This window comes from Sabethes cyaneus, chromosome 3 (assembly GCF_943734655.1).
Source record: "Sabethes cyaneus chromosome 3, idSabCyanKW18_F2, whole genome shotgun sequence".
Lineage (NCBI taxonomy): Eukaryota > Metazoa > Arthropoda > Insecta > Diptera > Culicidae > Sabethes > Sabethes cyaneus.
The window spans coordinates 192,084,778-192,097,209 of NC_071355.1; the positions used below are offsets into that span (position 1 = coordinate 192,084,778).

The 12,432-nt window shown below is 38.2% G+C and overlaps 1 protein-coding gene across 1 annotated transcript in view; it reads right to left on the reverse strand.

Moving 5' to 3' along the window:
* The window catches only part of LOC128744629 (pseudouridylate synthase RPUSD2), a 510,683-nt gene that overhangs the window by 60,623 nt on the left and 437,628 nt on the right, over nt 1-12,432 (reverse strand). Inside the window, exons 3-5 of the mRNA XM_053841783.1 lie at nt 7,886-7,973; nt 7,483-7,705; nt 6,133-6,220 (exon numbers count right to left, since the gene is read on the reverse strand). Of these exons, the coding sequence (XP_053697758.1) occupies nt 6,133-6,220; nt 7,483-7,705; nt 7,886-7,973 (399 nt within the window). The remainder of the gene's footprint in view (nt 1-6,132; nt 6,221-7,482; nt 7,706-7,885; nt 7,974-12,432) is intronic.

The following is a 12,432-nucleotide window of genomic DNA, read 5'->3' on the forward strand; positions in this document are numbered from 1 at the left end:
GCTCAATTTCTTATCTCTTTTCAAATCGAATTGCTACAAATTTCAAGTAAAGTTTCTTGTTCAATTTAAAATGAAACAATCCAAATTGGTCCGAATTTAAATACAATTTCAAGTCCCATTTTAAGTTTAATTTGAGGACCGCTTTTATGTCAAATTTCCTGTCCAGTTTGAAGTAACATTTCAAGTTCAATTTGAAGTCCAATTGCAGGTCCAGTTTCATGTCCTATTTCATGTCCCATTTTTTGTTGCATTTCGAATACTATTTCATGTCCCATTCAAAGTCCCGTCTCAGCTTCAATTTTAAATCCTATTTTAATTTTTATTTCAACTTCAATTTCTAGCTGGATTTGAATTAAAACAAGTCCAAATACATGTCTAAATTCATGACCAAAAAAGCAAATCCATGGGCATAAACATCCTTTCTAAAACTTGACCTTTCTTTATTGACAGACTTCACAGCCGGCTATCTCAGAATACAGGACAGTTACGGGGCTAGTGCAACAATTCTACTGACTCTCTATCTAGCAGCACCGCCTAGCCGAGATTCGAACATACGTCGACTGGCTTGTCAGACCAGTATCGTACCTCGATACCAACTAAGCGGGTAATGTAATGACCAATTCCCAGTCTAAGTCGCATTTTAAGCCCAATATCAAATTAAGCATAATTCCACGGCCGTTGTCAATTCCCCGTCGAATCTAAATCCAATTTCAAGTAAAATAAGTCAAATATAAATCCCGATTTCAATAAAAAGAAACTTCAGTCCAAAACTTCTGTCCCGATTTCAAGTTCAATTTAAAATAAAATTTAAAATCTTATTTCAGTTCAAATTCATTTGAAGTCCAATTTCTAATCACGCTTAATGTCCCGTTTCAAGTCCCATTTTATGTTCCATTTAAAGTTTCGTTTTAACTTCAATTTTAATTCCAATTTGTTTAATTTTTTATTTTGGTTTATTCACTTTTTATGTTCAATTTAAACGACAAATTCAAGTTGAATTTCAATTTTAAGTTCAGTTTTAAGTTCAATTTAAGAAATAGGGTTCAAACCTATTTCAATTTTAAGATTAATTTGAATACCAAATTCCCAATATCACGAACGACGAACGAACGACTTAAAGTGCAATTCAGGTCTCATTTTAAGTCCAATTCCAAGTTCCATTACAAGTCCAATTCCAAGTCTAATGTCAATTTTAGTTTGAAGTAAAATTTCAAGGGCATAATTTGAAGTTCAAAATCATGTCTGATTACAAGTGTGATTCGCAGTTCAATTCAATATCACTCGCGAGGGCCCGCACTCTTGCCCGCGTGTGTAAGCAAGGGTGTAAGATGAAGAAGAAAAAAAGAAGTACACTCAAGTTGCTTTTTGGGCGAAGGATACGATCCGCGTAAATTCAAAAATTTACTGGGAGTTTTTCCGACTGTGATGATAATAGGTTGGAGAATTAGCTGTTCAGTCTTTAAATTCAGTGGACGATTTGTTTTATTTACGCCAACGTTTCGATCTAAACCAAAGATCGAAACGTTGGCGTAAATAAAACAAATCGTCCACTGAATTTAAAGACTGAACAGCCAATTCTCCAATCTATTCAAAAATTTACGTTAAAAGACCGTGTAAATTTCAAAACTCGTGTGAAAAAACCGTGTAAATTTCAAAAGTTGCGTGAAAAACCGCGACTACAGTGTATAGTAAAATCTGAATCCATACATCTTAGTGTGTCGTTCGTTCTCACGAATTGTTGGCAGCTCCCGAGCTGTTGGTTTCATTTGCGGGCTGTGCAGAAAGACGCAATGAGACTGTTCGCTCGCGAGTGTGTAGGTAGCAGAATATTTGCATGTGCAGCAAGGGTTGTTTGTCGTACGCTTGCGTTAGTGGACTAAACATTGGTTGTTATGATTCTCCCACTCATTTGTGTAAAAGTGGACAATCGTTTGTTTTTTGCTCGATTAGTAACATTGGTTTCGACTACATTAATGTACAAAACGAAAGTGCTTTTGTTTCTAACTGAAATTTACGATAGATATAAAAATATAAATTGATGTTTCAAAGCTGAATTCTAATAGAAAATTTTCGGCTTTTAATTCAAAACTGTAAATTTTTTATACAATCATATTTTTATGTTGCTTTAAAAATATTTTCTATATACTTAAAACAACTATCAAATTGTAAGAAATTGTAAGAAAATTGTAAGATTGCAAGCTGAAATTTTTCTTCTGCATGAAGCGATACTGTATGCCATCATTTGGTTGATTAAGTGTACTTCCACCTATCAGCAATCGATTCGGCAATCAAAATGAGAATGCTGCTTTGCTCAGGCTTCAATAGGCGCTAATTGTTATCTTCTTTCTTTTTCTGCCGGTGCCCTACAGAATATGTACATGCTTTCAGGCTGAAGTTTTTGGAGCGTCTTAGTAGAATACGAACCCTGGAATTAAATAAAAAGAAAACTTATCCAATCTAATTCTACTATGTTTATTTAATCTTGGCAGATACGTATTTCGCCTACGACTTGCAGGCTTCCTCAGTATCTGTTTTCGAACAGGCAGTGTTTAATATGTGTTTGAGACTAAAACCACGAGGTCTTGTCTAAACAGTGTTTGTTAGTTCGAAAATAGACACAGAGGAAGCCTGCAAGTCATAGGCGAAATACGTATCTGTCAAGAATAAATATACATAGTAGAATCAAATTGGATAAGTATTCTTTTTATTTAATTCCATACTTTCAGGGTTACTATCATTCAGTCAGTGCAATGCCTATACGGTATGAGAGATTATAAATTCTGATTCCAAAGCAACTGTTTATACTGTAAATCATGAAATTCTACTATGAAAAAAGAGAGGGTTTGTGAATTATTAGCGTTGCAGATTGACTGTCACACGCTGTACCTGAAAATGTGATGGACGGTGTACCACAAAGAAGACATTAGGGATCTCTTCTTTTCTTATTATTAGTTGGTCATGTAAAACTGAGCTTGTACATGTGAGATAGCTTATTTTATACATACGACCTGTAAAATTGTTTATGTTCTGTTAAAAATGACCAGTGCGTCACTTTGAATCGGGTTTAATTCATTCATTTATATTTAAGAAAAAAGCATGCAAAATGGAAAATGTTTTGAAGGATTTAAATGCTCTTTGGATTTTATATTTTCAATTAAATTGTTTCTATTATTCGAAATTCGGAAGCATATCGAATTTAAGATTCGATTTACCGGAGTAAAAATATGCTGTGTAAATGTCATAGTTCAGAATTTTACTGAATTCCGTTACTAGTGAACAGTACAGAATCACAGTAGGCATTTTGGTAGAGTGATCTGAAAGAATGCGAAATACAAAAAGCGGACTGCGGAGTAAAAATTAACGCTTTTTTAACTTCTGGACCCGTGACCAAGAAAATTTATCAAAAGGAGCACCCTCAAAAGAGTTTACTGCCTTTTTTGGAGTAGCATGAGGTTGATTTTTTCTTCTGGTCCAATTTGGCAATCTGTCATTAGGCAAATTCGAATTTATCATTCTTAGTAAAGGTGTGTGCGGTTAACAAGCGCCAAACCGTTGGAATCCTTATAAAAATATCTTTCTTTTGGCTTCAAAAGATTAAATTTTATCCAGCAGCCTTTGGAGATATTGAGAAAATTGATTTTTTAGAAAAAAAATCCTACTGTGCATTGGTACCATGACAATGGTGTCACTGTGGTTCCCAACAAGTGGAGTCCAGTCAATATTTCAGAGATAAAGTCGAAGGAAAAAAACTAGAAGATTGTAAAGCGCAAACCGAAGCCGTAAAGTGGAATTGCCGCCAACGATGAGCTCAAGCGAAAATGGAGTTTGGTTGGAACTAACCCTCTTCGAGATAAATTCCGGTAACGGAAAGAAGCATGGCTAAAACCAGTGTTGCGAAGCCCGCACTCGTGTGGTCTAATTTTCTCACACACGCGTACTCATTCTAACAAACACGCTGGCATGGGCATCCCTTTAAAACTCCCGCTTTTATTTCATCATGCAGTGCAACGAGTGTTTGCGCGTATGTGTTTAGCTAACAGCTAAACTAGTAGCTCGTCGTTGCAGCCCGATCTGCTGATGTCGATTACACGCGAGGGCTCGCACTCTCGCCCGTGAGTAGAATCGAGGGCAAAAATGAAGAAGAAGAAGAAGAGAAAGTAATGCAAAATTTGTATCCCAGTGCGTCACCAGCCTCACGGGCATTTGATTCCCCACGAGTTTTTTACCTCGGGAACAAGCCATGCAGGAAGACAATGTGACGATGAGCGTGCGCGAGTGTGTGGGTAACAAAATATCTCACACAGCACCGGCTGCTGTTTCTTTTACGCCTGCGTGTGCGGCGTAAGTGTTGAATGCTATTTTTCTCATACTCTTTCGCGTGTGAGTAGGCATGGTTGACTTCTCGCTCGATTCGCAACACTCAACAATCAGCATAACACCCAGTAACGTTTTATGATATAAAATTTCAACACTCGAACAAGATTTTCGTATCTGAAATTTTTGTGTTCATTTTTAAATGTGAAAATAATAATAAATAACCAATATAAGCGTAACATTTTAGTGTAAATGAAGTTTTGAATATAGGTCATTCCAAGCGAAGTGTGCAAATTCCAATTTTTAATCGATTTTCTCGGATTTTAATTAAATTTGTTCGTTTCAGGTTTGGTAAAAATCTTAGGTTTGGTGCCGATTGGATCCCCTCGCTCAATGGAAGTATTCAGACTGAGCACGCTCTTTTTGCTACGATTTTGCTCTGTTGACTCTACCAGCTCAGGCAAGCAGAATTGGAAAAAGTGATGCATATGGCACTAGAAGAATTGGGAATAGATTACTCCCCTAAGGTACCTCAGCACTGATATTAAAGTTTTTATCCAGTACTTAAACGGTACTAATATTCACCGATAAACCGGTGGTATTTGATTCTACTTGAGTAAGTTATCATGTTATTAAGTTATCATGTAAGTTATCCGTTAACGATAGACCTGCTCGCAAATGCGCGAAATATTATTATTTGCTGCTCTAATTTATGTGCGATGAGTATATTTTCATTACACTGTAAAATCTAAAATTCTTCGATTACTTTCTTTATTCGACAACTTTAATCGTATTGAACTGACAATTTATAATCATAAGCTATGTAATGAAATCGCTGGGTTCTAACAAAAACTGATCTCAAGACGCATTTCCTCAATATTTTTTGTGATTGATGGAATTAAAAAAATAAGTTATTAATTAACTTCTGTTACATGAACTTGTGCAAAAATGAGAAAGGTTTGTACCAAGAGTGAAATGATATTAATTATCGGTGGCGTTTATTTCGTTGTTTTGTCGGAGATTTTCTCTGGCGAAATAACTTCCTATCTCGATTGCTCAACGTTTCGGCTAATTTTGATGGAATTCTTCGAAGAAAACTTTCTTTGTCGTTTCGTAGAATGTTATATTTGGGAAGGTCCCCACAAACAGTCGAAATGACGAGTTGTTCTTCTAGATTTCCATAGTACTAGAAAAAGAACTCAAAGAAATTGTAAAATCAGTATAGAACAGTTTTAGCTCCTCCCAACTAAATTTATTAAAATCTCTCATAAAATCACTGTTGGGGAATATTATTCGTAAAATACGTTCTTTTTTCCTCTTTACCCATTTTTCAATGCTTATATCTTTGACCGATAAGAAAAACTCATATCTAGTTTAATGTATCATTACATAAAAATCACAGGAAACAGTGCAAAAGATGAACTAACAGTTCAGACGGAATACAAGGAAGAATTTTTTGCTAATAAAAATAAATATCAAACACCTTTCGATCCCTGGCGATTCATGTTTTCGATGACAAACTCGCACTCGCATGAGTACAACGGACACAAGCAAACAAACATTTTCAATTCTTTTAAGCCTTAGAACTGTAGTAGTTGTAGTAGTTAGTAAACATTGAACAACAGCGAACGATCGTATAAAAAATAGTTGCAAATTTAGAGCTCACAGAAGTAGATTAATCCGGAAAAAGTACTAAAAAACTTCAAAAGATTAGGATGAAAAATACACAGAAATAGCCAGAAAAAAGGTGGAAACAATGGAAGGGAAAGAAACGATAAAAAGATAAAAATTCTAATGGCGGTCATTTAAGCCACTTACTGGTATAGATGCTGGTTTATTCACAACCACAATATCGTCGTCCATGTGCACTATTGTGATTGGTTGACTAGTAACTGGAACTTCATGTCTGGAAAATACAACACTCATATGTAGATGAAATATGGCAGGTTGTTTGTTTTGTTTTTTTTCTCTGTTCCGTTGAAACGGTGTTCGGTTTGGGTTTGATTTTGTTTTCTAATGTAATAGAACTCTGGTTCTGTGTGTCTCGGTCGATCGGTGTTATGATTACGGTTACTGGGGTTCTGGATGGTCCTAGAACACGTCACGTACTATGGCGCAGGTTGGAAATCGAGAGAGGAAGCGGGATGAATGAGGTTGGGTTTAGTGGTTCTGTCGTAGTGATTTTTTTCTCTAAACAAGCAATACAACGTACATTGTTGATGAGCTGAGGATAGTAGGAAACTTAACAATTTAGGTAGCATGGTTGAGGTAAAGTGCACAAGAAAATTGGAAAGAAATCCTATATCTGATTACATTTGCATCAGTAGATGAATGAAGGTGTGAAATCTGGTGCTAGCAGATGATCGATTTTGTCAAAAAGGTGACAAAATCTCGAACGATAGCAACATTGTTGTTAGCACATTTCGAACAAGTAAAATTGTCTTAGAATTGAACGAAAACATACGGTTCAGAGTAGTTTGAATCAATATCATAGAACAAAAACTACACATATGTTATAAAAAATAGTGAACAACAAGTGAAGTTTATTAGTTTAACTTCCAAAAAAGATTGAAAACGTGACCTGAATAAAATAATTCCAAGAAAGCAATTCAAAGCATAAAATCTAGTTAAGAAACGTTTGAAGATCGGTGCTGGATTGATTTGTGAAACACATATATGAATCGGTGATTGGAAATGTGGGAAAAGTGGGTAGGAGGGACGCCAAGCTTAGGCAAGATTGTAGTTGTGGTTTTGCCTCTGCGGTCATTCAATTGGTTTTGTTCTTCTACTGCATCAACGGAAATGTGGTGGGGAATTATGTCTGTGGATGGATTCGTCTCTGAGTAACTGTTTGTTTTATCAACGGTAAAGGCAAATATGTACATTGCTTGAGAGTGTGTGTCCTGGCTTACATTTGACTCAAATTACGCGCTTTCGCAGTTTAGTTCTGACTAAGTTTAGTCTCGCAAGGCACTACTATGGTACAGATTGTTCGAAATCAGTCCAAACATCTTTTATACACATTGTTTTGGGTGCTCAGTCACGGCTGTTTTCGTTTCGTTCAGTATTTAGGAAAATCAAAACCGTTTCTACAAACTACTGAAACAATACGAATCAGGGAAACGTCGAACTAAAACAAGCCGCTCGAGAGCCGGTCCGCCGAATTACCTGTGCACGATATTAGCCAGGAGATCGTTATGCTTTAACCTATAGTCTGTTGGCACTTTTTCGTAGTTCACAGTCAGCGTTCCGGCCTTGATGCACCGTTCGTACTCCTCGGCCGGATGGGCCCGAAACTCGCGGGCGAACACATCCAGAATTTTCTCGCCCACCCAGCGGCCCTTGGTGAACGTGGTGAAAGTAAAGTAGTAAGGATACACTTTACGTAGGCCTGTTGGAACACAAAGTAAACAACACAATCTCCATTAGTACTGCGGAACAATGCCGAGCTGATCCATAAAAAGCAATTAAACAACTCAAAACGGGATTAGTCCTATCCGGCGGCATAAACCGATCGGCAAACATGTGTCCCCGCTAGTGTTTCACTGTTGTCCGTCGGAAAATAACTCACCATTTTCGATGTAGTAAGACGTCTCGTGGTACCGTTCGTCCGTGAATCCAGGCCGTTTGGCTTTCAACGCTTTGGTTTCCAGTTTTGCCTGTAGAAATAAAAGATGAAAAAAAAAGTTAGAAATATAAGAATCCTCCCACGTATCTATTGACAAAAGCATTAATGGATGTGATTGACTGAAAAGCTCCAGAAGAAGCGATCGCCTGTTTGGATAGTAAACGCATTTCCCGGCCCGTTCCATTCGTGCGGCTTTATCCTAAACCAAATAGCGACGAAGTAATACAATCAGAGTGACAAGCAAAGTCCTTCTGTCAACAGAAGCTACGGTTTTAATGTGATATGTGATATCAGCTGGCTGGCTTAGGTGAGCGCCATCATTGGGGCTACCCACGGAAGAGGAAAAACTGTCACAAGCCCTGGCTGACTCCCTAGCTGCTGTTAAAATAAGCTGTTTGCGTAACAGATTAAAATAAGTTAAACCATAATATATTAAATATTGATCACCGCATTACAGTCTATAACATAAGCCATTTACAATTTACGGAGAAGAAAAGAAAAACAACATTGCCGAACCACTTTCAATTACATCGAAATTGACTTCCCCTCGAACCCCCTCCCATGCCGACCACCGAGTCCCTGATCCCGAGACTAAAGTCGAATTATGAATCATAATTTCCGAGTAAACGACGATGCTCAATAACAATATCCATGCTGCCAATTGTCTCAATCGATTCATTCTCTCCCCACTTCTCCGGTGCCTTCAACTCAACGTCGAAGGCAACCTCGACATCGCGTCGTTCCGCTTCGTCATTGTGTCAGTCATCTTCATCTGATCTTTTCATCAGTCGTCTCGCCTCGTCTCGTTAGCTACCAGAGCGGCGACCGACCGCAATGTCGGGCGGGATTGTGTTCTTTATTGTACTTCCACTTGTTGACCCCGAACGAAGTACGCAGTCAAGATTTGCCCCGTTCCCTCTGCTCTTCCCGGAATGTCTCGTCGTGCGTAGTCTGATTATCATCAGGAAGAAGGACGAGAGGGGAGGCGGGTGGCAAAGTGGGACTTGTTACGCCCCAAAACACGTCCCTGATCCGATATGACAAGCTGGCTCTGTAATCGATGTTAAATTAATGGTCGAGCGACTCATAAAATCGCGATTGAGCGGAAGAGACCATTATGATAATACGATTGGGATTTGATTGTTTCGCGAAATGGTTCCTTCACATCGCAAGGCAGGCAAATTATCATAATTTCCGCCCCGAGGGTGACGACGATGACGATGACGACGACGACGCGCCATGCGGGTTGACATTTCGTAGGCAGGCTCTGGTTAAGCAGCAGAGCATCGAGACACCACAGCCGGCGTTGAGTGACCGAAGCGAGAAAAAAAATACGAGCAGATAAGGAAAGATGGCCTATTTCTGCAGCGTACCAGCAAGGCTGAGCAATTAGGATGAGCGATGAAATGTACATCTTGCTCTGGAATCGAGATGCTGCAGCCAGCCAGGAAGAGCAAAAGGGGTCAATTATCTGAAAGTAAAATCTAAGGATGATAAGAATGGGCAACGAACGAAGAGGAAGGACTTCAGTTTAATCTTATGTCGTAGTAAAATTAAATGGAACATTTTACTCATTTCGTCGTAAAATTAAAAAGAGTGCATTGATTCTTAAGTGCCGGGAGGCACGTAAATAATTTATGATCAAAGAGTATGTATATATGTTAAATCAAATTAGTAAGACTGCCTCAAAATGGTAAAATTGCAAAGCGGAATTCTAGAGAAGAATTGACCGTATATAATTTGATTGAGAATGTGCGTACCTAATCACTATAAGCCCATTACTCTTCTACCTACTAGTCGTTATAATGCTTGTGATGGGCGTGAAAAATTGAACGAAACCAGTTCTATTTAGAAATTTTGGAAATTATATCAGATTTTATAAAAAAAAATTTATTTTCTTATACCCGTAAATCATATTTAATCTGAACTGCTCCCATACTAACGCAGCCAATTGTTGAAAGCCTTCAGGAAAATGACGATTCTACCATTTTTTTTGTCGATAAGCATACTAACTGAGCAGTATGTAACGTGGAGCATGGAAAAAAGCGTGGACCTCCCATACCAGACGTATCCCATATCAATTGTGAATATATTAATACATATTGTTGAGAGTAAATCCAAATAAAGCCTATGGGTTACGTTTAATTTTCAAAACATGGCATTCTGCTTTTGAACATACTGGTTAAATTTGAAGAACATTTGAAAGGAATAAAAAAATCGTATGTAAAGTTATTGAGCATAATTGACTTTTAGGTGCTTTTTTTAAGCACATCAATATATTTCGCAACCAGTAAGAGATAAATAGTTACTATTTTCTGCAAAGTTGCTTATTTTAGTATGTTATACAACTTTTGGGAAGAAAGAAAAATTGTTTAAATTATTTAAAAAAACAAAAGTTGATATCACCCTTATAGGTGAATTTACGGTCACCTTAATAGTGCAGATAGGTGCGCTATGTTTTATTAATAAACTTCTACAAAGACACCACCTCTGAAAAATTACGCATATTTTACCCAATTGCTAATGTCCGCTTTTTGCGATTCTTGTATTTCTTGTACTGCTTTTTTTTGAACCCTTTGATCCAAAGAATATTACAGTATCCTCTGCAAAGAGATTTAGTTATACTATCTTGTCGCTAATTTTATATCGTTTATTTACATGATGAATAGGACGGATCCCAGCACACTTCCTTGAGGCACGCCAAGAGGAACATTCAGTAGTAAATGACATTTTTTGACCATATTTCCACACCTGTGTGACTTATCAGTCAAATAAGCCATATCTTTTAAAAGTTTTCGAGAGCATAGGGCGCGAAATGGTCTCGAAAGCATGTTTTAAATCTTTGAACACGACTACAATTGTTTTACGAGCCGTTCACATACGTTTTCATTCAGAAAGAAGAAAACTAAAGAACGGTTTGGACGAGACCCCGACAGTTCAGTGATTAGAATTTCATTTGAATTTAGATACTCTGGTACATTTTCATACACAGGTAGTACATTTATTGGTCTGAACTAAACTCCTTAGCTTTAGCTGTATCATAAACTTTCTGTATCGGAACCACAACTGATTGTTGATTGGTGGAAACACTCTAGTCTCGAGGAATTCATTTATAAATTGCCATAAATTCTCTCACCTGAATCGTTCAGGTTCGGCGTTTCAATACCGTTTCAATAATCTTCACGAGATTGGTAACTGGCTCAAACATAGTCAACCTTTCAGTTGAATCTCCTTAAATAATGAACTAAAATTTTATCCTAAACATTTTCAAAACATCGTTAATTTGTTGCGTACTGTCAGGAAAATATTTATTAAATTTATTTCATACTACATTTTCTTTCTCAATATCTGTACCATTTAACTTAACAAATTTCATCGTCATCAGCAGCCTAGAGTCCGAGAAACTTGTGCTGTTTCAAGCACTCGTCTCCATTTAACTTGGGTCACTCATCGCCAATGTCCCAGTCGTCTAAGATTGAGCCCCCCTATTCCTAGTGCCGGTGAGGTTGTTGAAGAGAACTGTTTTCGTCGCACAATCGTCCAGCATCCTTACGACGATGAGAATTTCTCAAAGCATATGGCCTATAGCTCGTGATTCAAACGCCTCCGTCACTCTCTACTTTCAGTTTGTACTACTCCAAATATTGTCCGCAGCCGCTCGAACACGGTAAAGGCGCGTATGCTCTCCTTGAGCAGCATCATACAGTGTTGCGAAGCCCACACTCGCGTGGCCTAATATTCTCACACACGCGTACTCATTCTAACGAGCACGCTGGCTGAAGCATCCCTTTCGGACATGCACTGCGACGAGTTTTTACGAGTGTGTATTTTGCTAACAGCAACAGTCGTCGCTCTCGTTCATCATTGCAGCCCGAGCTGCTGATACCGATTACTCGCGTGGGCTCGTACTCCCTCTCGTGAGTAGAATCGAGGGCGACGAGGCAGAAGAAAAGAAAAAGTAATGCAAAATCTGTATCACAGTGCGCAACTAGTCCTCGCGGGTAGCAGATTGCCCACGAGTTATTTGACTCGCGACTAAGCTATGCAGGAAGACAATATAGGGCTGTACGTTCACGAGTGTGTAGGTAGCAGAGTATCTGCACACAGCAACGGCGGCTGTTTGTTTTACACTTGCATGAGTGGCGCATGCGTTGAATGCTATGCTTCTCACACTTTCTCGCAGGAGAGTTGGCGTCGTTGACTTCTCGCTCGATTCGCAACATTGGTGTCAAGTCCATAAAGAACAACGGATCTAGTAAAGATTTTGCATATTATCAGCTTCGTACGCTTGCGTATGCTTCTTGATCGTAGTTTTTTGTGAAGGACAAAATAGGCTCGATTTCCTACTTGAATTCTTTTTATTGTTGTTCGCGGTTACCTCATGCGGTCTTTCGGTCATCGCGGTTATCCTTTGAGCCTCTTCCTTTCATGTATTTGGTCTTCGACGCATTTATTTTTAGCCCACTCCGCTTTCAGTCTGGAGTAGATTA